General features: G+C 28.8%; 4 protein-coding genes across 9 annotated transcripts; 3 read left to right on the top strand and 1 right to left on the bottom strand.

The window, feature by feature from the left end:
- Window positions 1–225: 225 nt before the first annotated feature.
- Window positions 226–11,799, bottom strand: Pch2 (pachytene checkpoint 2 protein). 5 transcript variants are annotated; one of them, XR_012046773.1, is made up of 9 exons: window positions 11,379–11,666; window positions 10,759–10,918; window positions 10,478–10,669; window positions 10,089–10,316; window positions 9,569–9,916; window positions 9,044–9,326; window positions 4,443–4,694; window positions 1,547–1,638; window positions 226–1,254 (listed from the first exon to the last, which is right to left on the bottom strand). XR_012046773.1 is itself a non-coding variant. In XM_072893812.1 (7 exons), exons 1-6 carry the CDS (start codon window positions 11,426–11,428, stop codon window positions 9,054–9,056), a joined length of 1,251 nt encoding a protein of 416 aa, XP_072749913.1. In that variant the 5' UTR covers window positions 11,429–11,666; the 3' UTR covers window positions 226–1,254; window positions 9,044–9,053. The 5 variants fall into 5 exon arrangements, 3 of the variants coding, with proteins under 3 accessions (XP_072749913.1, XP_072749912.1, XP_072749914.1); XR_012046774.1 differs by lacking the exon at window positions 1,547–1,638; XM_072893812.1 differs by lacking the exons at window positions 1,547–1,638; window positions 4,443–4,694.
- On the top strand, window positions 862–7,734 carry LOC140666532 (cell adhesion molecule CEACAM20). The gene is made up of 6 exons (XM_072893806.1): window positions 862–1,234; window positions 2,267–2,396; window positions 4,471–4,673; window positions 5,167–5,547; window positions 6,037–6,519; window positions 6,642–7,734. The coding sequence occupies exons 1-6, from the start codon at window positions 862–864 to the stop codon at window positions 7,190–7,192; spliced, it is 2,121 nt and encodes a 706-aa protein (XP_072749907.1). The 3' UTR covers window positions 7,193–7,734.
- Window positions 11,800–12,400: 601 nt separating the features above from the next.
- Window positions 12,401–13,384, top strand: LOC140666540 (protein lethal(2)essential for life-like). The gene is made up of 2 exons (XM_072893817.1): window positions 12,401–12,550; window positions 12,628–13,384. The coding sequence occupies exon 2, from the start codon at window positions 12,648–12,650 to the stop codon at window positions 13,245–13,247; it is 600 nt and encodes a 199-aa protein (XP_072749918.1). The 5' UTR covers window positions 12,401–12,550; window positions 12,628–12,647; the 3' UTR covers window positions 13,248–13,384.
- Window positions 13,385–14,717: 1,333 nt separating this feature from the next.
- LOC140666964 (glucose dehydrogenase [FAD, quinone]-like) lies at window positions 14,718–25,156 on the top strand. 2 transcript variants are annotated; one of them, XM_072894522.1, is made up of 2 exons: window positions 14,718–14,852; window positions 22,736–25,156. In XM_072894522.1, exon 2 carries the CDS (start codon window positions 22,758–22,760, stop codon window positions 24,636–24,638), a length of 1,881 nt encoding a protein of 626 aa, XP_072750623.1. In that variant the 5' UTR covers window positions 14,718–14,852; window positions 22,736–22,757; the 3' UTR covers window positions 24,639–25,156. The 2 variants fall into 2 exon arrangements, with proteins under 2 accessions (XP_072750623.1, XP_072750622.1); XM_072894521.1 differs by lacking the exon at window positions 14,718–14,852 and adding an exon at window positions 18,376–18,444.
- Window positions 25,157–27,833: the final 2,677 nt, after the last annotated feature.

Genomic DNA, 27,833 nt, shown 5'->3' on the forward strand with positions numbered 1-27,833 from the left:
ATAAAAAAAATTGAAAGATTATTTTTGCCGCGTCGAGACGAGATAATACTGGTGAAAGCATTCAGGATTGTTTCAATCGCTCGTGCACTTTCGCGCTATTAGGAGCGGCAATAAAATGTAAGGCCTGAGCGAGTTCGCGCTGCTCCAATGAATTTTCGAGCGAGAGACTCGCGAGTGAATGTTCCGCGATCATGAATCATTTATTGTTGATGGCGAAATATAAGGCGTTTATATTTGTGGATTTACGGAATGAAGAAACCGAGACGAATAACTTGATAGTTATTTAGATTAAGGAATGTTTTTATTTGAGAATGCAACGGTTTGTTAAATTAAGAAATTCATGAATTTTTTAGGATTTTAATTTGGAGAAACTGTATAGGAATTTATGAAATATAAGACACTGTTTTTAATACAAGAGTTTGTATCAAAATATTAGGTCGCTCAGAAAAATTTGTATAAAAAATCAAAATAAACAAAAATTTTTTTGAAATACATAAGGCTCCGATATTTATAAATAACACACATAATAATATACTTGGCAATGAGAACCATGCGCGGATGTTGATGCGTAAAAAAATGTGTTTAGAAATTAATTCTTTTCGTGAAATTTAATTCGTGCATATATTTTACTTGGTGTATTTCATCATCAAACATTTTTTCATTAATCTTAGAATTCAAAGTAAGATATGAATCACATTATTACATCCGCAAATCCATTCACAGATAAGTCGAGCCTTACATTTCGCCATCAATGTAAATGGTTTACAAATTTTTAAGAAAATCACTTTCAGACAAATTCTTCTTTCAATACTTAACAAATGAGCATGAACTAATCAATTGTAAATCCTTTCTATCGCAATAATGACGCTTTATCGGTCGATTGTACATTTGTCAATATTGCTTTTCGCGTGTACCTGGTGCAATTCGGTCGGCGGCGAACAACAATTTATCGAAAAGCCGCCGCGCTTTACAGAAGTGTCACCCGGCGATGATGTGCAGCTACGTTGCACAGTGCATGATAAGCGTGGTACGTGCATTTGGCAAAAGGATGGAAGACCAGTAGGTATGCATTCAAACAAGTACGAATGGATAAGAGCTCACAGCGGCGACTGCACTTTGCTGATCAGACAAGCCTCCCTGCGCTTCGATGACGGTCTTTGGCAATGTCAAGTCACATCCAGTGACTTTATCCAGGACGGACTCTCATCCGAACAATCCAGGTTGATCGTAAAAGGTAAGACTTCGATTCTTAATCTGTGTGAAATATTACTTCAATGAGATTTATTCACATATAATGTTTATCGTGATAAATAAGAGAATAATATCTCTTCCATCACGATAAACAAATTGCTCTCGGATATCTTTTCAATCATAAATAAAGTAAGAAAATAAACGGTTGTTATAATTTTAGAATATTGAAAATTAATCTATTAATTATTAAAAGAGTTACTAATCTACTAATTATTCGCATTTTCCGCACGATATAATTTATCATAAAAATAAAAAAATATATTTATTCGAAAAAACACAATATAAATATCCTTACTCTAAAAATGGTAAAAATTAAATTTAAAAAAGTAGCTACAGTTCTCCAATCTTGCGGCGATTATATATTTCGGCATTCTTATATTTCATTATCTAGATAACAAAAAATTATTAAATTATATATCTGAAAGGAATGTTGCATATATAATTATTATATAATAATTATTATAGCCTACATTAGCATAATATATTTAAAGATATAAAACTAATTAGCTAAATAAGATAAATAAGATGATGAGAAAAAAACATTTCGTACGTTATAAAAATTTGTTTTATAAATTACTTGCATACATTAATATGCAGCGTAATTTTGTTTTACAAAAAAAGCATTCTTTTAATATTATTTTCTATCTATTTTCATATAACTTGTGTAATATATTAGCAAATCTAATGCAATCTCAAATATTTCATTAAAACGTGTTGAACCATTTGGGGGAAGCATCGTTAATATTCCGCGAACATTGACCTCGAGTGATGCAAGAAAATGTACAGAACGGTCGTTATGCTCTACTTTTCCGCAATTTTTGCAATATCCGTGTTAATGTAAATTTAGTTGAGAGCTCACTGTGGCTCAATCAGCCCCTTTGGACGGTTATTCATGACTGTATATAATGATAAGATCATGTTCATATATAATCATTTGCTTAAAAAAGAAACAAAAGCAGGCCCAACAATTTTTGTCGTGTTTTCTTATCTAAATGCATCCTAAACCATGTTTCAGAGGCACCCAGAAAACCTATACTGGAATATAAGGAAACTGTTTTGGGTTCTACACTAACGCTACAAGAAGGACAGGAAATCCTGATTTCATGCATTTCGAGATACGGAAACCCACCCGCCCACATCAAGTGGTAAGCTGATATTTGTTTGCTTCTTAAAAGGATATGATCAAAGTGAGATTATGCTAATATAATAATAAAAAATACATATGTGAAAAAATATTTAAAAAAATAAATAAATTTAATATTTATTGTTCACTGAAAACTGAAAAAAATAATTATACATATTTATACGTAATTAAAAAAAAATTTCCAAAGAAAGAATTTTATAAGAATATTCTGTTTTATTTTGCCTCTACTCTCTTTTTCTGTTTTATTTTGCCTTTTATATCTCCTTTTTTTGTACGCTGTAATTTATTGTAACAAAAACAATGTACTATTTCATGAAATATGTGCTACTTCACAAAATATTTCAATGTAAAAGAAGGATAGAAAAAAGATAATAGGAAAAAAAATATTGAAGAATTTCAATCTTATACCAGATAATTACAAATGGATTTGTTTCCGATAACCTTTTACTTGAAATAAGACAATTAGGAGTAGAACATTTCTATTTTTAGATGCTATTAACTGTTGGAATGTCGACCGATAGGGAAAAACACGATAATAGTAAACACAGAAAAAAATTTTTTATAAAAATGTTTCGACAAGAAGTAATATAAATATTTTTCGAGATTTTAAACTATCCCAATATCTAAAATACGAAAATCGAAACAATTTCTTTGCAATTCTTTTTGCCAACTACTCGCTAGGAAGTTATGTTAATATTTTACGTAACAACACCATTGTGAACCTAAGTAGCATGATTTACGTTCCTACACTTGCATTTATTTCGCAGAAAATATGGCTATTTTCAAACATAAATATCAACAATTCACTAAAGTGCACTGAAAGCAGAGAGTTGCAAGAATTCATGACGTTATGTTTACGTTAGGGAAGGGCCGCGTGGAGGGATCGTCGTTTTAGTTTACGGTCTGATGAATTTAGCCGCGCCTTATCTATGTTCTTACGATGTAAAACATCTGTTCTACGGATGGCACGAGCTTCTTTTCAAAGTGCATGCTTCACTTATTCCCAGAAGAGAACCAGGGGATGTAATTTAAGACCTGAATAGTAACATATGTATTCCTTTTCACGAGGGGCTCATAATGAATGAGCCCTTTGAAGGAAAACCGTAGGTCTTTCCGGCGCGATGTTACTGTCTTGTCAAATGTAACATCTCAGGCAACATAAATTGTTGTAACATTGTTCTAATCTTTCAGGTCATCCTTTCAATTTAAAAACTTTAAACTTTTACGACCGTACAATTTTTTCTAATTTAGCTTCGTTTTACATTCTTATCCGCCCAAGAGGTCATTTTTCATTTTCACGTTTTGCAAATAGAAAATACACTCGTAGGCAAACCTATTTCAGGAGGAACGTCTGTAACATTCACGTTCCCACGCATTTATTTTAGTTCTCGGTCCTAATGAAGAATTTCGTTCGGTGGGACTTGTCTGAAACAATATCGACCACACATTCTTTTACGACCAATAATAGCTACGCGGTTTAATGATCCCTGCCCGGTGTTTTCTTTTTCTTCGTGTTACGGACACGGCTATGCCGAGTATAATTATGTAGATTATAGCCATAGAAACAGAGAAACTGGCCGCGAGCGTAATCCCGTCGCTGCGCCTGTGAATCATGTTAGAAAAGGGTTACGGACCTTCCTCCTTTTTTTCTGGGAAAAAGACCAGTCCGCGGTCAACGTAAGCTGATGAATTATGTGAATCACGCGGAAACGGAACTATATCCTCGGTTAATTACGAGCATCGAACTTTTGTTTGCACATTTTTTGTATAACACAATATCAAACAGATGGACCCTTAAGAGGTCAGAAAAAAATTGGAGTACATATTATAAAAAAAAAAAAGAGATTCCATATCTACATAATAAACTTATTTTACTCCTTATTGAATTTTTAAATAATTTTAGAATCGACTTTTTAGCAAAAATATAAAAGGGATTTGTAACCCGAGCTTTCAACTTTCAATATTAAATAGTCCGTAACTAATTCGTGGATTATAAATCCGTTCAGGTCTGCTTAAAAATTAAATGAAGTGTTAAGTTTTTTCATACTTGTAATGCCGGCAATTTTGTCGAGCAGGTTCATAGGGGACAACGAGATGGAACCTTTAGAGTGGGAGAGTACCGTAAAGGAGTTGGAGAATCCGAAGACCTGGGCAGTTCATAGTCACCTACGGGTGCGTGGTCAGAGGGAGAATCACGGTCTGCCGATCCGATGTGTAACTTTACATGCATCAAACTTAATAACACCACCCAGTGTAGAAACGCGTCTGGACGTTCATTGTACGTGCATAATCGGTCTCTCTAAAACAATGAACAAAAATTTTATATAAACAGAAATTTTACCGTTTTCAAATACAATATCAAATATTAAATATAATTAAATATAGTAATAAATATAATAATAATTATTAAATAAAAGATCTTTCAAAATTCGACAAAATACATATATGTATATATATATATATATATATATATATATATATATATATATATATATATATATATATTTTTTTTTATCTCTTTCCCTTGTGTTATTTATTCGAATAATTTATTTCTAATTATTTTAGTAATTTATTTCAAATTACTTTTAGTTCCACAGTTTAAAAAATAATGTATTAGAAAAAGTTAGTAAATGAAAAGCAGACATATATAGTTTCCACTTTTTTAAAATAAATTTAAAATGGGACTCGGAAAAAAGAGCTCCTCTTTTGTGTCTTTACCGATAGGTAAAATCTTGCAACATATGTGTGTAACAGAAGTTTTTAACTTTTAGATTTGCCGGAAGTGCGAGTCGAGACGATTCCGCAGCCGCTTACGGTCGCTCCAGAAGATTCGGCAAGCTTCTTGACTCTCGAGTGCTTGGCAGACGCTAATCCGATTCCGAGCATCAAGTGGTTCAAAGATTCAGTGCCGCTCAACGCATCGTTTGTCGATAGCATTTCATCGCCGACGCCGACGCCGACGCCGACGCCGCCGTCGTCGTCGTCGTCGTCGTCGTTGATACAAAGCAGAATAACGCAACTGAACGATAGCATGTGGAGCGCCGAACTGCATTTTAAGCCGGTCATGAGGCACGATGCTGGCCTGTACTCGTGTAAAGCGACCAACATCATCGGTGAAAGCGCTTCCGCGAGTTACAGACTCGATGTGCAATGTTCGTACAATTATAATACTTTGCTTCTGCTATACACCCTATTTTCCTTATCTTTCTCCTTTCAAATTTCTTCACAAAAATATATATAAATTTATTATAACTTGACTTAAAAAAATTAAAAGTTTCAGTCATTTAACGTATAAAATTTATTTATTTATAATAAATGAAATAAATTTATATATGAAAAAATTTAATTTTTAAAGTAAATAAAAATTAGTTCTATATCTACGCATCGCTTTCCTCGCAGATTCATAGCGCGCTATGACAATATTTTCACGCATAATAAATATTCTTATTACGCGCGATATTATATTATATTACTGTGAAAATGGTTAATGATTGATTCTTTTTTTCTCCTGTACAGACAAAATTAAGATTTTAAGTATCATATAAATTTCACTCACAAATTCAATTTACAACATTTTCCTAAAGTACTGCTTTTCAGTTGTTATAATTTAGCTATAAAAATAGATGTATATTTCTTCATAGATGAACCAAAGTTGAAAAAGACAGACAATGATACCTCCATAAACATAGAGGAGACGGCTGTGCTAAATTCCACGATGGAGCCCTTCGAGTGCCCCGAGTTCGAGGCCAACCCACCCGCTCAGTACAGATGGGTGCTTCTTCGGGGTAGCCCCACAGAAACTATAAAAAACCACGTGCAGAACAAAGGTGGTGGTCGACGTCTGCATCTTGAGACCATCATGTGGTCCGATGAGGGAGAATACCGTTGCATCGCCTTCAACACAATCAACGGCATCAAACGGGAAACCGCCAGTGACGTGCACTACATGCTGCGTGTGATCGGACCACCGGAGATACAGGCCACGCCATTATCCGGCGATCAGGATTTCTATGAGTCCATCGGATGGGTCGGCGAAGCTGTGCATAGGCTCAAATTCCGATTCTGTTCACGGCCGCCGCCGAAATTGGTCGCTTGGCAGTGGGGTAGTTCTCATATTCGAGCTGGTACGCAATACAGTTTGACCTCACGAGTTTCTTTCTTCAAAAAGATAGTTAAATCAAGTTGCTAACAAATCGAATCTATTCCGTCTTTTAGCATTTTACTAACTCTTTTGAACTTTTAACAGGAGAAAACATTCATCCAAAGTATGAGGCTCTACCTTTGGAGCCTATCGTCGAAAATAAAATGCCGACCAACTGTTACTGGGCTAAGATGCAAATTAAGGATTTGCAAAAGGAAGACGCCCGGATATATACTTTATTAATAGAGAGCGAGAAAGGTCAGGACTCGACGAATATCAAGTTGATAGTGAGGGATAACACAGAAATGCGCATAATAGCCGCGGCTGTGGCAGTCGGTCTATTGTTCTTGTCGCTCTTTATCTCCATCGGAGTATACTGGATTCTAAAAATACGACGTGGACGATATTTAAGACAAGAAATGGCAGAGGAAGGAAGTATCGCAGCTGACGCGCTCTACAACTGCTTGCCAGTAAATCAACATAAGCCTGTTAATCCGTCGCACGAAAATACTTTTGCGATGAAGTCCAGTAGTTTAGACAATGGCCAGAACGCGTACGATTACAGTCACATCGCGAAGCAGACGCGTGCCATGAGCCCGGAGGCTTTAAAAGTTAGAAGAGCGCCTGCGGTTCTGCAACCGCCTACGATAGTGTAAAAAAAATACACAACAACAATCGACAGTCTTTCGGATATATTTTATATCAGGCATTTCCGATGTAAATATCAGATTATATAACATTCGATATAAACATACGTTTTGCTTACCATCGTGTAAAAAGAATATGAATCTTCCTCCAATGTCAATCTCATTGTTTTCATCAATTGATTTTACTTCTAGCGCTATTCTTAACAAGGATATTTTTTATACGATTTAATATAGATTATATAAAATCAGATATATAAATATATTATCCGATATAAATATTAAACTATATAACATTCGATACAAATACATTTTGTATATAATTTATATTATATATTAAATCATAAAAAATATCTTTATTAAGAATGACGTTTGACTAACGAAAAGAAAATGAGTACAAGTCAAAATAGAATCCTTTGCTGTGAGAAGGCAAAATGTACGTTGGTATCGAATGTTATTTATATAATCTAATATTTATATCGGAAACTTCTGATATAAAGTATACCCGAGAGACTGTCAATTGATGTTGTGTATTTTTATATTGTTATTAGTTCTTTTTTAATTTGTTATTTATTCTGTCCCAATTTTTGCCAAAGTTGTCAAAGTTTCTGCCAATATTGGTTGTATTTTATTAGTATTATAAATACTATTATAGTTTTACTTATCGGGAATGAAATACAAAGAACATTGACAAAAACTTCGACTTTGGCAAGAATTGCAACAGACTTCAGAAGATTAGAAAAGAAAGCAAAATAACTTTAAAACTTTAAAATTTGTTATAATAATGTAAAATTTCTTTCTTGATCTACTGCAGTCTCTGTCGCAATTCATTTCACAAAAAGACCTTCACGATGAAGTCTAAGGTAGACAATGATCAGATAATTTATAATATGTTATAAATAGTATGGTCAGTAAAAATGACATTATTTGCAAAATAAAAAAAAAAACATATATGTTATAAATACCAAAATTTATAAAAAAAATTTCAACAAAATTAATAAATTTGTACTTTTTAAAAAAATATTTGAGAATTCTAATCATTTATTGTGAATTTCAATTAAAATTTAGATCTTAAAATTTAGATTTCGACTGTCTATATTAAAAATAAAGATACATCGCGATAATATTGTACAAAGAACTTGTGTACCGACACAAAGTATAGTCCGCGTCGTCGAAGCGGAACGAAGCGTAACTTTAATAGCGGTTGCATCTCAGTGATTTTAATAGCGGTTGCGCGACGAGGCGGGATCAGTGCAAAACTGGACCTCATAGAAACTGTTATATAGTTTTGTATTTCGATTACATATTTTTAGATCAAGGAGCGCATATGTAAGTTTCAGATTTTTTTAGACCAATGCTTAGGTATTTGAAAATAAATACTTGCTTATATACTAATATATATAATTTAATAATGCACGTTTTTTACTTTAATTTTTAAAATTTTTTTATAATAAATAACTATCACAGAAAAATAGTTAATAGTTACCAAAACTAATTTATTTATGGATCTACATCAAATTGATCTTTTACATAACTTATGTATTGCTCAATAATTTTAATGGCGGTTGCGCGAAAAGATGGGATCGGCAAGACCTCATAGAAATTGTTATGTAGTTTACTGTTGTATAGTTATTTCGATTATGTAGTTTTAGATCAAAGAATATGTAACTGTTAGGTTTCTCAAATCAATGATTAAGTATTTGGAAACCGATAATTAATCATTTTTTTGTGATTATTGTTAAAAAAATAAAAAAATAAAAACAAAAAACGTGCATTATTATACAATATACATTGCTATATAAACATGTAAAAAAAATATAGCACAAATTAGAAAATAATAATAATAATAAATAGGAAAGAAACCTTTTTCTGTTTATATCTGCTGCAATTCGCCTTCTTGCTGAACTTGTTTTAGAATAGCCAAATGCATGGCTTTCAGAAATTTGGATAGTGTAGTTTTGTTTGTGGATAAGTGAAGAGCATGTGCCAAAAATGGTATCTTTCTTAAGGTACGACCGGTCAAACCTTCACTAATACGACTAAGTTCCAACAGTTTCAAACTGTTTTTGGTGTTTGAATCCTCTGTGTATCCGAATAGTTTTAACTGCGATATATCAAATATTTCTTCATGCTTCAAAATTCCACTCTGAAATATACCAAAAATAATATTAAATAATATAAATTAAGGAATATATTTTATTAACATTTCAAACTTATTAATATGTTATTTATTAATATATTAGTCTAATATTATAAAAAGCTCTCTCTCTCTCTCTCTCTTTCCCATAAATACAGTATGAAGAAACATTTTATTAATATGACCACTAATTAATTTTCTATATTATTTTCTACATTTAACATTATCATGTAAAATGAAAATTTATGTACCTTCATTAATTCCTTGAGACATGAATAATAAATGTTATAAATAGCGACTTCGGATGGATATCCAAGATATTGCTTGATGTCAGCTCGATCGATGAACGCAAGATCTATGGCTTCGGTCATATTACTCGTTGTTAAGATTAAAACGTTCGGAAATCGTTTGATTTGATCCAATTGCGTGAGCAGCGCGTTTACAACGCGTATAGAGTCAGATGGTTCGGTTCCGTTGTTACACGATTTACGTGCATGTGCTAATGATTCTACCTCGTCAATCAAAATACATACCAATGCTCTTTCATTCTGTACCAAATTTTTTATTTCGTCAAACAGCTTCATAACAAGTTTCCCACTCTATAGTAAAATACAAAATATCTTGATATTAGAAATGATATTATAATATTTAAATCTTATTAATCAATTGAGTAAATATTATTAGCTATAATATGTGTAGATTTAAGATTTTTACTTTACACAACTATTCTGTAAAGCATAAGATAAAAATAAATAATAGTTGAATATTTACTTCGGAAAACCATTTTGAAAATAGACTATGGCTATTTATCTCTATGAATTCTCCATGAGTAAAACGATCTCTCATACGAATTACAGCTTTTTGAGCTAGAGCTTTGCACATACTGGTTTTGCCTGTACCTGGAGGACCGTGCAATAATACCACTTTATTCCAACTTATAATGTTAGAGTTAACAGCGAGATCAGAAAATAACATTGTTGTCTCCACAAAACGCAATAACTAAAAAAAATTAAAGGAAAGATACGACTTAATTTTTGAATCTTAATAAAATGTACCTCAAGTGACTATTAGATACATTAACAATGTATACAAAACAGTATACACAACAATATGCATACATTTCTATTATGTATGCAAATTTATCCACTATATTTACTAACATTGTTCTTTATGTCACAGTCGTAATACAGATTCTCCCACATATAGTGAAAATCCTGCGCAGGTAACAACCAATGAGATGCGACTGGCAATTCATCAGAGTCACACCTCATTGTTTCTGTTGCAGCACCCTCCTGTACCAATCTATAGATGTAATATCTAAAGATAGCTCCTTCAGCTTTAATTTTTCCTTTCTGAAATGTAATTATGTAAATATATATAATACATATGCACAAGAATATCTATTTTCTTGCATGAAATTAATATATAAAATTGATAATACCTCTATATAATTAGATGAGCATATTATAGATTGAACATGATTTTGTAAAACTATATTGTTTACAAAATCTTTACCATATAGAATAGTATCGAGACAAATCTCGTTCAATGACTTAAATTCTGCATTTATTGTCTCTTCAATTATTTCCTTCGACAAAGTACTAAAACAATCAAACTATTTATATAATTTGAATTACAATAAAATATAAATCTAAAAGCTTTCTTTAGATTCTAGTTGCAACTGAGCACGCAAATTGCTATTGAAATTGTTTCTAAATATTCATTAAAATAATGAAGCTTATAATTATCAATATCAATTTTTTTGTTACACTTAATTGTTTGAATAAACATGAAAAAAATACATTCTTTTTCCCATGAAATTTAACAAATAGTCAAAAGAATATGATAAATTTTTTAATTACCCTCTCATAGCGTAATATCGTTTAATATTTACTTATATCAAATTTCATGATATTATGTAAAAGGATTAAACCGTCCTTTTCAGCTGATTTTAAGGTTAACATAAACAATAATGATGATCAATTTTTATCAGAGATCAAATAATAAATTCAATTACACAATGATTCGGTAGAATAAGACTTAATCTAAATTAAATAATACCTGTTGGCTTGTTGACATATTTCTACGTGCAATACGTTATCCTCTTCCATTTCTACGTATGTCTAGATGACCGTTCTCTTATGAATTGACAGAGTAGGTAGTGGGATAATTTACAAGAAAGAAATAACACGAAACGATTCCAATATCATATAAGAGGTGAAACTTCTTTGAAATTTCATGTCCATTCTAATTGGAAAAAAATACCTTACATTCTTTGTGTTATTTTCCCGCCTTCTTGTGCTGTTGCCTCTTGCAGTTGCGTATCAAATTCAAAATTTGAAGTCGTTGAATCGTCATGAAATATAAAAAAGATTAGAGATATTATATTCAAGATCATAGATCGCGCAGTCATCTACGAGATGTTTTATCTTAGTTAGGTAACTGATAATACATAAACTTGTGTACTTTTGGTCGGTAAAGATGGAGCTTATACTGCCCACGTGTATCGAGAAACGTTTCGATCTTTCGAGACGAGAAAAAGTTTCTCGAATATTCTAGCGAAGGAACAATCGCGAACAAATAAATTTTCTCGAATTTTTCAATACGAAATAAAAGTGTAAGATTTAAATATTATATCGATTATTTGAAGCTAAACATTTCTAATACACAAAATAATATTGTTATTATACCGTCCAATTCTACTCTCTTCTTTTATTATTATACCATTTATATATTTACATAAATAATATTTTTATTCTAGATAATTTAATTTCTGGGATATATTAATTTAAACTATTCAAAATTCTCTCAACTGTTCGGAATCTCGCGGAATCGAACTACAGAACTTTGATATATGGAATCGGACCACAGTTCTTATAATATTTATCATTAATTCTTACCACATTTACTCTCATATAAATTAAATTTAACAAGTATTTATTTTTTCTTGTTTTATTTAAAATAAGTCTCGTACTTTCATTCAGTACCGAAAAATTCGAAAAAATCTATATCTGTTCGCGATTATTCCCTCGCTGGAATATACGAGAAACTTCGCTCGTTCTCATCTCGAAAGATCGAAACGTTTCTCGACGCATGCGCAAATGTATATATACGCCGGCTAGCCAGGCGTCACGTCAGTATCTTGTCAGCTGTCTTCTGTCAGTGAGCAATTTGAGTGTTAAGGTTATAACCTTCTACAACAAATTACAATAAGCATACGCAATTATATTGTGGTAAGTGAATTCAATATTAATAACGAATTAAGAGCAAATTGTTTCATCGTATCTTACCTAATATATATTGTTAACAGATCAACATCAGAGCGAGAAAATGTCTTTGATTCCGTTACTGTTGTCCGAATGCTTGGAGAATTTAGAACATCCTCATAGTATGTTGGACCAGAACTTCATTCTGAATCTACGTCCGGAACAATTATCGTCACCGGCTAGATGTAGCCTCTATCGGAACATAATACCGCGACGAAATTCCACCCTGAATCAACTCGAGGCCTTGGTGGAATTGATGCAGCAACGTGAGAATAATGGCCCGTCTGTTCCTTCTCCTCCCGTGAACAAGGATGACTTCCAGGTAGTGTTGGACGTGCAGCAATTCGAGCCGCACGAAATCGAGGTGAAAGTCGTGGATAATTATTTCGTCGTCACGGCCAAGCACGAAGATAAGCGAGACGAGCATGGCTGGGTGTCTCGTCAGTTCGTTAGGAAATGCAAGTTGCCGGAGGACTCTAATATCGAACAGCTAACATCCAGGTTGTCCTCCGATGGTCTTCTGACGATTGTTGCGCCCAAAAAAAGATCATTGAAGGAGGAGACTGAAAAAACAATCCGAATTGAACATACTGGAAAACCTTTCGTCAACGAGCAACGTGAAAAGTCAAAGAAAAATCCAAGTGACGAAAAGAAGAAGGAATAAGCAATTAGCGTTCGATTATGTACATTGTTCACTAAATTATTTCTTTAATTATTGATTAGACTGCTGTTAGTTAGATGTACAATAGACTGTTTTGTTTGTAATATAGATTTTCATTACTGTATGAGTTAAAGAATGATATAGATACATAATATTATATTTATATATGAAAGCATTCTCAAATCATATATTATAAGAAGTATTTATTTAAAGATTATTTATACTAAATTCTAAAGTATATATATATATATATATTTAGTATACAATGATGATACAATATTTGCTATAGGTAAAGAAAGAAATAAATACATTTATGTGAGTGCAATACAACTCATTAATCTACACACTATATTTAATTTATTACATTTTCTATTTCTACATTATTTTATATTTAGTCTAAAATTATAAGAAATTTTTTATAATAAGTTAGAACAAGTTAGAAAAAGTGACTGTTAAGAAACCTAAAATTACATGTTACTTTAACCAACTTAAAATTAAGTGTAGAAAATAGAAGATTAATTATTTGTATCGTAAGACTTGATGTATTGAAAAAGAGAAAGTGAATAAAACAATTACTTGTGTTTAGAAAATAAGATTGTGTGTCTTTAAATTAATATTACCTTAAATATTATATTATATTACTTTAAATTATTACTTATTATCCGTTAACTCACATTTCTAGTTTTTATGTATGGTTATAGCATTAGGGCAGCAGCACAGACTCTTGCATAACGCATAATACGAAATACAATAAGAAATAGCAAGAATAAATTTTATCATTTCAAGTTATCTAAACAGGGAAATTTTAGAAAGAGAGATATGGAGATGAGGTACGTGCGTTACTAATGGTTCTACAATAATTACTAATGTAATTATGTTTTTTAAAAAATCGCGACAATTTGGAATTTGAACCCCGGGGGAAGGAATTACAAAGAAGCAGCCTTTTTGTTTCAATTCCTTATGTTAATGAATTTAGCTTTTGTTTACGTCGTATTGTTTGTGACGCTGGTTTGAACGTCGTTATGACTATAACTAATAAACTTAATACATTGATTAAGCGTGGTAAAGACAGATTACATACTGACTTTAGAACTGATGTTGTTTATAAATTACAGTGTAAGGATTGCGATGCGCTTTACATAGGCCAAACAAAGCGACATATACGCACACGTATTAGAGAACATCTTAACAATATAAAATTACATCCTACCAATCAATCAGTCGTTAGCAAACACAGAGTTGAATTTGGGCATGATTTTGAGTGGGACGATCCGGTTATTTTACACAATGAAAAATTTATTAAGAAAAGAGAAATAGCTGAAATGTTTTTTATTAAAAAATTTAACTCCACGATTAATCTACAAAGAGATACTGAAAATTTAAATAATATTTATGACAAAATTATAAAGGTCGTTTGAACTGTTTTCCTTTTAACCACTGACAGTTTCGTTTAAAAACTTATGCTGACATGACGTGTCTCCTTGTTTGTGTTCATCTCAAAATTAATAACCATTGTTTTTAACTAAGTGACATATTTAATTATTCCATCATTAAGTTCTACTTTAAACATATCCCATTGGATTCTTTCTTCTCTTTCTTAATTTAGATGTGAGTAGACTAGTTTTATAACGCCATTATGTTGTATTGTTTGGCTTAAATCCGTTAAAAATTGTATCCATATATCAATGTTTGATCCGTTATTTATTTTCTTGATAGTTACACTTGAAAAGGACCACAACCATATGGTCGAAACGTCGTGTAAATAAATTGAATAATTTTGGCTAGTCAGGTCATTTTTAATTAACCCGTTGTTTATAATTAAATACTAGCGACTTTAATAACTTATAATTTTAATTACTAATGTATTCAACATTTTTAATTAATCGGCGGTCAAGCAATAATTATTATAGGTGTTTATTTTTTCGCATTTCTGAAAATAATGTGATTAATGCAACATGTTGTTCTATTATTATTTTTAATAACTTCAAAACGGACCACCATCTTGTTCCGCAAACAGACGGAATGGCATATTAAAATAATTGTAAACGTGTTTGAATTAAATTTCTTTTCAGCTGTCCACTATACACAATAATATTCTGAACAGCACATGCTTATTTTTATAGATTCCTTTAAAGAATTAATTTTGTATACGCGATTGATTTCAATATATGACCAAAACAACTCAACTGAGGCCAAGAAGGCAGCTTCATACATTTTAAAATATTACTACCATTATCAATTACATAATCGCTTATAATTTTGTCATTTATTTCCCATTCCTCCATCATTTCTAAAAGGGTTTCTTTTAAATATTTCGCACTGAAATTTATATCCAGTTTTCTACATGAAAGACATACGCGTGTCAATATACATTTATTAATTTCTATAAAATGCGCTGTAATAAAATTTAGCGACCGAGTGACAACGGGCTGTCTTTTCGCAGTTTTCGCAGAGCGCTAATATATTGGCGCGAATTGGTCGATAGTTTTCAATTAATTTCTCAATAATTATTGCGAAAATCGCAAAATGGTATAGGATTTTTCTGTTCAATTTAATGCGCTCTACCTGCTCACGAGCGTTGATTCAATCTTTACCGGAAACATCTTATATAAATGTATATGTAAACCAGTCAATCGTTATATTGTTTCATCATGTCGACAAATCATCAACGAAAATACCATGATAAGAAAGAAAAACATGATAAGAAAAAAAATTGTAAATCTTATTTAAAAGGTTAGGTTATATAATAGAGATAAAAGTAATAAACAATAAAGCTAAAGCACTAAACTTTGTTGATTACATTATGCTTATTCTGCTTTTATTCATTCTTTTCTAAAAAAAGTTATTATTAACCAAGCATACTTATTTCATGGTATAAGTTTTACGAAAATTATTATGCATTTTTATATTAAAAATAGACAATAACCGTGTGTAAGTACTGTTTAAAAACGCTTTTGAGAAAGCTTTCAGTTAAATAAACCCTAACAATAATATAATTGAAGCACTATCACTTTCAATCTCTCTTAATAATAAGTTTCGATTCTCGTTTAGTTATTAAATTATTGCTTATAAGTAGGATGAGAAAGTAACACAGTGACGTCGTTACCATTACAGTTACTTTTTTTCGGTAACTGTAACGATAACGGCATTACAAATTTTGTTTTTAACGGAAAAAGTAACTTCGTTACATTTTTCGATAACGAGTAAACGAAATTAACAGTTACTTTTATCGTTACTTTCCAGACAGCACATATCTTTAAAAAATACTTAAAAAACATTTTAAATACGTCTTATTTTCTTTTAAATATCTTTAAGATGTTTTTTGACCTTTCTGTACAATCCGCAATTTTTTTCAAATATACTATACTTTTTTTGAATATAATTTTGAAATAAAGAAACATAGATATTCTTCGTTTTATGCATATGCATGCATTTTATGTGATACACGTAAAATATACTATAGATAGGTGTGCACATATGCGTGAAATGTAATTTAAAGATTCATAAGAGTATTAAAACACAGTATCACATAAACTGCTGACTTCTCTTTTTAGTATCTGTCTACTTTGTAAAAAATTTAAGTAAACAAATAATTCAATGATTAAGTCAAGAATTCGATGTTATGAAAATTATGAAATCGTGAATTATGAAAATCGTATCGTGTTAGAATTTTAAAATTAAAAAAATTGAAGAAACGCGAAGAAAGCGATTTTAACCATATTTACCAATCTATTGAAAGTAAACTAACAATAAGAAAATTATTTTATTTACATTTACAGATTCTAAAAGTGTTTAAGAAAACTTGTTCACGCTTTTTTCAAAAATTTCTCTTATTTAAAATAATTTATTATTATCAAAATTGTTACACACTTTATTCAATAGCAATATTATTATCAAAAAATTATATAGTTTTGATTACTCAACTGTCAAATAATGTTCAAAAATTTTTAGCGTTTAGTGTAAAAATTTGATCTTGTATTAAAAAAATTTTTATGTAAAGTTTGTACTGTAAGATAACTTTTAATTAAAGCAATCTATTTAAACACTCATCAGGATGTTTCCACGGGAGAAGAATATTGTTGATAATGTTCCGTGTAAATATATTTTGAACTTGTATAAAAATAACACTCACTATTATTTAGAATGTTAAACACAAGTATTTATTTATATAAAAGAAAGTAAAAGTTACCACAACTTTCTTAATATAATTAAAGGACTTTAATCTATTAAAACACGGAAAAGATCTTAAGCACAACCGATCACTCACGTAGATATCGATGAAAGACGAATTTGCTTTACTTTTTGGAGAAAAGTATGATAACAAGTTACTTTTATAAAGTAACTTTCCCAACTCTGCTTATAAGCATATAATTGATTATATTACATATAATTAGAAAATGAGAAAAAAAGGAGAGAGAGGCATTGTATTGTAACTTAAATATACATCATTAACATAACATGTAATTTAAAAAATGCAAATTATATAAAATCCAAAGTTAAAAACCGATTTGTTTTGAAATAATTGCATATTGCATTAATGCATCATTGCATTAAAATATATTATTTTAGATTTGTAAAATTTTAATAATAGGAATTATTTTACTGTGTATTATAATATACACAAATATACCCCAATATACACAAATGTGTATTATTTTGTATAAGCTAAAAAAACTGCTGAATACTAATTGTAATTACACAAACAATTATTTGATTACAATTGTATGATTTTAACTCTGTTAAAACAGCTAAAATTTGAACAGTTGTGCTTAACAATTTTTAATTTTTTTTAAATTTTTACTTGTTTATATATGTATATGTATTATATTTATTGCAAAAAAATTGTACACGCAATTGTGGATATATTTCTTAACATATAGGTACTTGAATATGATTTTTTCTTTTTTAGAAATAATTGTAACTACAAATTACTATTATTATAATTTGTAACTTATTTGCCCCATAAATTATACATGATTGTAATTATATATAACTGCAATAGTTGTACAAGATTAAATAATAACAGAAATGATAAAAAATAATTTTAATCTTTCGATAAGACGCTACGAGTGCATGACAAGTAAATATGCGTATGTAATAACACTCATCGAAGAATAGAATAGTAGGAGGGGAGACGGCCTGTTTATATTTGCAAAACTTTCAGTCTGAATCAAGCTGTCGTTGAAACCTGAAGGATTCAGTAAGTTTTCTACTGCAATAAGATGTCTACTAAAAAATTTCAAATTAGATATAATTACAATTTGTTTATAATTACAATAGATTCATTATACAATTACAGTATAATAGAGTTATTTGCAAATAAATTTTTTAATGTAGAATAGTCGAGTTATATATTATAATAATGTATTTAAAAAATCAGATCATACTTAGATTTAAAAAAAGCAAATGTATATTATGATATAGTATCATATATACACAAAATTTTGCATGTATGTAAAAATTTACATTTTCTGTCATTTATTCGATTAGTAATTCTATTCTATTATGTATTATTATAATTTTATTATTGTGCAATATCTAACTGGATTTATACAAAATATATTAATATATTGAAATTATTATTAAATATATTAACTATCTTTTTAAATTGCTATCCCTATGACATAAGATAACCATGGAATATCTTGATTTGATGTGATCCCATTTTGATCAAAATTAAAAAATCATCCATTACTTGAAGATATTAATTATTTGTCTTAATCACATTGACATTCTAGAGGTTTTTTCTTGTTTTTCTTTTTATTTCTTTTTATTTAATAATTATTATTGTTTATTTTGTATATACACACAACTTTATATGCCCCTACTTAACTTTATATTACTTTATCAATTATGTATACTTGGAATATTTTTTTCTGTTTGGTGAGATTTGAGTAAATATTTGATATCTATTATCTTTCTTTCAAAATCAAGAATTGTTTTCTTTACAAGTCAGTTCTCATAACATTTCTTTATATATGTATAAAAGTGAAGACAGAAGGAAAGAAAGAGAGCAAGAAATTTTTCTAATTGTAAATAATTAAAATTTTTATAATAGTTCTATATTACATTTTATATATATATATATATATATATAATAAAAGTTTTACACTTTGCATAATATTAAAAAATGCATTTCTAAGACTATGAGTGACACGGGTGACTTATTAGTCGCATCACTCAATCACACAATTAAGTAGCGTACTTTAATTTTTTATGTATTACGCTATTTTATATTATATATCGGTTATATTTTATTATATTATATTTTTTATTAATTTTATTTTTACATTTCTTATATTATTTATTATTTCATATATCGACAATTTAGTCGTGTTACTCAATAATGCAATAAGTCGTTTGTGTACTTATAAATAACGATATCTATATATAGAGATAAAATCATGTTATTTGAAAGAAATTATTTTTATAGCTATTAACATAAATTAGTAAGGTTAAAGTTCTCTTTTCAAAATTGGAATTATTAATCAGTCAGCTTACATAAGCAGTGTTATTTCAAGATAAGATAATCATATTCTAATACATACAAAATTATACTTTATACATTGGAATAAGCAGAAGAGTATTTACTTATAATAGTACTTTATTAATTAAAAATATAAATTCTTTAGAAAGTAAAAATTATACTAAATTTTTTAAATTTGATTATTGATTTAAATAAAATATCTATATAAATTTATGTTATAACTTTGAAAAATATTGCATTCAGAGTCTTGAAAAATATGAGAACTGCATCACATTAAATATAAATAAAATATGAATAAAATAAATATTTAGATTTACAATTTAATTTTTTTTTCTATATATTCTTATATATATTACCTATATATATAGGTATATTATGGACAAATAATAAAATCGATATTTACAAAGTAAGTAAAAAATTCATACATTCGGTAGAATAATGGAAAATTCACATGCATATAAATATGTTTTACAAAAAAATATGTATACTTTTTAAATACATTAAATTTAAGGTCACGCATATATTCAGTAGATTTTTATAAAAATGCATATTACAATTAAACCATATCGTATATATTACAAATGTAAATAAAATTAATTTGTAGCAATTTACAATTTTAAATATTTAAAGATTCTTTTGCTACACATCACAACAAGCAATCAATATTAAATAGTACCTATTTTTTATTCTTTTTTATAGTTGTTTAATTAAAAGAACAATATTTCAAATAAGTATGACAACAATTTCTGAACGGAAAAATAATCAAATAATTAAATATGAGTAGAAAACACTTGAAGAGATTGTAAAATAGAATAACATATATTTTAAAAAATGTAACGTTTTAAAAAAATATATTGATTAAAACCTGTTATCTGATTATTGCAATATTATTTTCTTCTTTAAAATTTTAATCTAAAACGTCCTCTCAACACAAGGAACATTTTATTCGATGACCGCTACGAAATCAATCAATAACGCTCGAAAAAATTTCAAAATCGTCATTGAGTAACATTTTTCTATGGAACGACGTGTTAGAATGTAACTTAAATAATTTATCCTCATATTTGACATGTTCAATAATTATCTAGCACTACAATACAATAACTTTTGCTTTGAGTTTGAAAGTTTATATGCATAGTCACGTATAAATAATTTCATAATGCTATTCTATAACTGAGGACTGAGAAAACAGAATATGTTGTGTTTTTAAAATAACACTATAGTCAAATAATTTATATATATATGTATAATAATGTATGTGTGTCTATGTGTGTGTGTGTGTGTGTGTGTGTGTGTGTGTGTGTGTGCGTGTTTGTGTCTTGTGTATATATGTATTACGATCGTTTAACTGACAAAACTAGATCTCCTTGAACAGTAAAGAAGGTTATTATCCCTCCTATAGTTTTCTCCATTCTTTTCTACTATATCATCGTTATTTTTACTATTTTAACTATTTCTAACAAATCTTTCTATACGATCTTGAAATTTCTACTTCAAGACGTGTTAAAAAATTTTGTAAAATCAAAAATTAGAAATTCTTTAAAACAGCAGAAAAAATTAGTTCTAAATGTTATATGTTTAAAAATAAGATTTTCTCTCTTAATTTTAACAATCAGTTCAGAAATGTTCTCAGTTAATAAATATATTAACAATGTTAAATAAATACTTAAGAATCAGTGTTTTAAAATTTTATTTTAGCTCCAATTCATGCTATAGAGATATAAAATCAACCAGTGATATAAATACCGAGAAGAGAATTTCTTTTAAACAAACATGAACAAATGTCTTAGATTAATTTTTTAATTAATTGTAACGTAGTTTATGAAAAAATACACTTGAGCGTGAAAATATTAAACTGTCAATTTTATTAAAATATTTTATTTTATAAAATACATATATATGTATATATCGTTGTTTTTTTTATAATTTCTCATGGGTTTGATAAGTTGGCATAAAAGTTACATCTCTTTACAAAAATTATATATGTATATTGAGATATTAATAAATTATAAATGATGGATGATAGATGAACTGAAAAACTTTCTTCGAAAATAATTTTTTGAGTTTCTAATGACTACTTTTCAAATTTTTTAAACAATTTTAAATTAAGAATGTTACTTTAATAAAACTTTAATTTATAATTTTCAATTTTTATTCTTTTTTTCTTCAAATTAAAAAATAAGAACTTTGTAAATATTCAATAATAGATGCTTTAACTTCACTTTGATATTAACATAAGTTGTGACCACCACATAATCAATGACGTGATGAGCCTTGAGAGAATATATTGCGTAGAAATGATACATACATCAAGTGTATATCAAGTGACATTTTCATTTATTATTATTTTCTAAAAAAAGTAATTATTAAGAAATATTATAGATAAATGTATTAAAAATAATTCTTTTTTTGATAAAAATAAATCGCATTTAATTAATAATAAATCATAAAACACAAAATGAAAAAAAAACATTAGAAAAGATATGATTATATTCGATATCGAGACGATAATATCAATAAGATAATTATCAATAAAATAATACATCATTTTTCAATGCATTCAAAATGTTATATGTATAATAATATTATATAACAATACGTAAAAATATTTAAAGATTACGTACGTATATCAATAGTTAATAATAAATGCACATGTATAATTATTTCTCTATATTTTATGTAAATTATATATATAAGTAATAGTTATGTGTGTGAATTTATTATTAATTACTGAATATATGTAATTTGAATATATGCTAATATAGTCATACAAAATTAAATAAACTTTTGAAATTATATGCAAAATAATATTTTTAAAAGTTATATAATATTAATAAATCAATGAGCAAGATTTTGATTTATATACTTATTGTTAGACAAATTTGATTAGTTTTATACTTACAATAAATTGTTATACTTAACAATTTAATTAATCATTGTGTGGCCATTTGTATATGAAATTCTAGTGACAGATTAAATATTAAAAATTTTTTTTCTTTGACAGATATAAATTGCTTTACACGTGCATGACCATGGACGCATGCTTGGCTGCTAATTGTGCAGCTGCAGCGAGTTCTCCTGCTAATATCTTCGCACAGCTGGTGCAAACTCTTTTAGTAGCGCAATGCAGTTTAACCAGCGATATCTACCCCCCAGATCGCTCAGAAGAGATTGCGGCTTCCAATATAGAATTTGACTTCATTATTGTTGGTAGTGGAAGCGCTGGATCTGTGGTGGCTAATCGTTTGACCGAAGTAGAAGACTGGAAAGTACTATTAATCGAAGCTGGCGAGAATCCTCCATTACTTAACGAGGCTCCCGCGGCATTTTTATTGCAAGTAAACACGCCGGTGGATTATTCATACGATGTTGAGCCTGAAAAATTTGCTTGCCACGGTAGCAAAAATAAATTGTGCAAATGGGCAAAGGGTAAGGCTCTCGGCGGTTCCTCTGTTATAAATGCTATGCTCTATATTTATGGCAACGACAAAGACTACAACGAATGGTCTCAAATGGGAAACGAAGGGTGGAGTTACGATGAAGTTTTGCCATATTTTAAGAAATCGCAATCATGTGGTCATGGACATAGTGACGAATGGAGAAGCAAATACTGTGGTCATGGCGGACCGTTAAATATCAGATATTTCAACTACAGTTACCCGGATTTATTTGAAATGGTTTTAGACGCTGTCCGCGAGTTGGATATGCCTGTTTTAGATGTTATTAATAACGGCAAGAAATTTATCGGTTACGGCATATCTCAGGGCACCATTGATCAAGGTCGCAGAATGAGCACTTCGAAAGCTTTCTTATCGCCAATTAAAGATAGAAGCAATCTCTATGTAATGAAATCTACTCGAGCCGACGCTATTCTCCTCGACGATACTCGAGCGGTCGGAGTACGCGTGACATTGAAGGACGGAAGGTCAATCGACGTGAAAGCCTCGAAAGAAGTGATTTTGTCGGCCGGCAGCATTGGCACTCCCCAACTCCTTATGCTTTCCGGCATCGGACCCAAGCAACATTTGCACGAAATGGGGATACCCAGTGTCGTTGATTTACCTGTTGGCAAAAATCTTCAAGATCATATTAGATGGGACGGCATATACTTGTCCTTCAAAAACCACAGTGCCACACTTTCACCCACGTATCTGTTGGACGATACTTACGAGTATCTACTTTATAATCGAGGTTCTCTCGCAACTAGCGCAGGCCATGATCTTCACGGATTCGTCAACGTACACGACCCAAATTCCAAGTATCCAAACATTCAGTTTCATCATATTCATTTTCCACAAGGACAAGTAGAAAAAACATTCGTTACATTAGTGCAGTTTTACCTAAACGAAGAAATAAGTCAAGAGGTAGCAAGAATTGCGGCAGAGGAGACGATATTAAGTCCTGTACCTACTCTGATAAAGCCGAAGAGCAAGGGCGAATTGCGGCTACGTAGCAAAGATCCAGCGGATCCAATCAGAATCTTTGCCAATTATTATTCCGTAGAAGAGGACGCGGAAACGATGTTAAAGTCTTTGGATGTCGTGAAGAAGATGCTGAACACCAAGGCATTTAAACAGCGTGGAGTAAAATTGCATCATCTAAACATTACGGATTGCCGTCATACTGAACCTGATTCCAAAGAATATTGGAAGTGTAATCTGCGACATTTGTCGTTTACGATTTATCATCCTGTTGGAACGGCCAAGATGGGTCTTCAAAGCGATCCCACAGCTGTCGTGAGTCCACGATTAAAAGTCCACGGCATACAGAGATTAAGAGTGATCGATGCATCCATCATGCCGACAATTACCAGTGGAAACACAAATGCACCTACTATAATGATAGGCGAAAAAGGCGCGGATTTAATCAAGGAGGACTGGATGACAAAAAATAAAGATGAATTATAGAAAGTGAATTTTAAGACAATCACTTTTTCAACTTTTCTTTCTTACTATTTTGATATTGTAAAGAATAAATTAAATATATATGTATATATTTAATTTATTATATATACGCCTATAAACATTTTTTCGTATAAAAAGAATCTTTAACTAAGTTAACTAAGCTCTAACAACACATAATTATATAGAATTATATATTCTTGTCAGTCATTTTTGTATTAATATGTAATATATATATTCCTGTACCAGGAATTTTGCAGATATGTTTATGATATAATAGTTTATGATATAATAGTGCACGTTACGCAGATGTCATATTATAACAACCTTGCAATAAAAAAAATCCACAAACTATCGTTAGTATTAGTTCCATAAAGAAATAATTATTGTAAAAAATGATTCACTATTATATAACAACGATGCAACGGTAATGCAAGTTTTGATTTTAGTATTTAAATTAATTCTTTAATTGGATATGAAATTAATTGAGGACGTAAAACTAATTGTAGCAATAAAGGTACATATATTGTATAATACATATTCTTAATAAAAAAAATTGTATAAATAATTTTAAAAATGTCTCTAAATGTTTTTCCTTGTTATTTCAGTTTGTTCAGTCTCTCATAATTTTTTTCATGAATCATTATGATGATAATTTTTTATAAAATATAATTAAATTTTAAAATAGCATGCTTATTATTAGAAAATTTATTTAAACTGAAATCATATTTTAAATTAAAATCTTGTGTTTATGTAGTAGCTTTTATTGTAACTTTGTTAATATTTATAATAGACAAAATATAATATTTTATCAAAAGTGAATAAGAAGGAAAAAATTACTAAAAAACTAAATTTTATATTAACAATTATGTATATGTATATATATATATACCAAATAAACTTGTAACTGTAAAATAAAATTTTTTTATTGACTATTATCTTGATAACTTTAGCTTTATACAAGTGTAGCATTGTAATATTGTACAATTATATCCTTTTTAAACTAATTATATTAGTATATCAAACTTTATAAAGGATTATAACAATAAAGATAAGAAGATTTTATGTTCAATATCGGTGATCGGTATACTAGATAAAACTTGATAAAGACATTGATTCTTTCATAATTTTTATGTTTATTTTTAACTCTATACTAATTAAAGAAAGTGTCTCTTATTGTTAGCGTATCTTGTATTTTAAATATTCTATATATATATATATATAATATATATTTTTTTTTATTAAATATAAAAATTGTGTTATATATAAATGTATCTCAATATATAAATTATTAAAAGTATTGAAATTAAATGTATCTCTATGTATAAATTATTAAAACTATTGAAATTAAAAATCTATGCAATAATTATTATTACGCATTGTATGTCGCATAGCCAACACACAATGATACTTTGCCAGTTTAATAATCGAAAAGAATCAATTTTACATTGGACACAAAAAAAATATTTGGATATAATAAATAGCGTAATACGCAATACTGCAGTTGCGTAGTACATCAAGTTCTACTCTTGCATCTTTACCATGAGTAGATTCTGTAAAATTGCTCTGTCGATATTACATATTAGACTCGCCTTCGATATAAGATATAAATACATTTTAAAGAAGCAGCTATATTTATAAGTACACTTACCACTTATCAGTTTTGCAGGTATGTACTTTATGAGATAATAGTGCACGTTACACAGATGTCATATTGTAATAACCTTGCAATAAAAAATCCACAAACTATCATTAGTATTGTATAATATAGTTCTATAAAGTAAATATAATCATTGTAAAAGATGATTCACTATTATATAACAACGATGCAACGACACAAACATCAAAATGACAAAAATATTTCTTTTATATATGCATTTTATAAGCATATATATATATATATATATATATATATATATATATATATATAAACATATTATTGCATGTTATTATACTTTTAATATAAATAAATACAATTATATATTATAAAAGGATATTTTGTCTTATATCATATCATTATATCGTCTTATGTATACTATGTATCTTTTAGTGCGTTTTATTATTTCATATCTATCTGAAAATAATAACAGTGAACCAGGACAATTGATATTTTTCTGTAAAATTATTGCTAATGACTCCATATTTCATAAAAAGTTCATAAGAATATTTTCAATGTGTTATATTTACATCTGTAAATGTATTCAAAAGTATGCGGTGTAATTAACAAATATGTCGACAACTGCTAGATCTACACATAAAAGTTATACATAAGCTGTAACTTATTATTAGAACCTCACATTATAAGGGACATCTCGAAAAGAAAAAAAAATATTTTTGTTAATAAGATAATTTTATTAAAATAAAATTTATTTTTTAAATAAAAATTATTTTTTACTGTCAGACTATTTTTGTCAATTTATAATAATTTTTGCATAATTGTAACACTTTTTTTTTTGCTTGTTTTGTTAATAAGATTTTTATTAAAATAAAATTTATTTTTTAAATAAAAATTATTTTTTACTGTCAGACTATTTTTGTCAATTTATAATAATTTTCGCATAATTGTAACACTTTTTTTTTTGCTTGTTCAAACTTTCCACAGAAAAAGACGATGTCACACTTGACAAGATAAAATAATATTAAGAAAACATAGGATCCTTTAAAGATTATTAGCAAAGTAAAACTACATAATCGTAGATTATGTACTTTGATATTGATATTTATACCCTCGTTTTTAGGAAAGAGATTTTTCATGATTACGATTGGCATTTTAAAACGGTAAAGTTTAAAATTCTTTTACATTATAACATAATATTACTGCCTATAATTAAAAATGATTAAATTATTTAAATGATTTAAATTATATATATAAATAAAAATATGTGTTATATTAATTATAAGTTAAAGCAATGATAATATAAAGTAATAATAAAATAAAGTAATAAAATATACATTAATAATAATAATAATAATAATAAAATACACATAAATTACATAAGTCGTATATATAAAAAAACTTAGAAAGAAAATAATATTTAAATATTGCGGAAGTATTGCAATGTAAAAAAGCAGTGAGTAAAAATATTATAATTTTTCAAATGTTTAGATATCTATTGGACTTTTGCCATATTGTGTGCTTGCAACTGCATGCTTCCGTTAACGTAAACAAAATTATTATACTGCGTATAAAAAACAGAATTA

Source organism: Anoplolepis gracilipes, chromosome 6, assembly GCF_047496725.1.
Source record: "Anoplolepis gracilipes chromosome 6, ASM4749672v1, whole genome shotgun sequence".
NCBI classification, from domain to species: domain Eukaryota; kingdom Metazoa; phylum Arthropoda; class Insecta; order Hymenoptera; family Formicidae; genus Anoplolepis; species Anoplolepis gracilipes.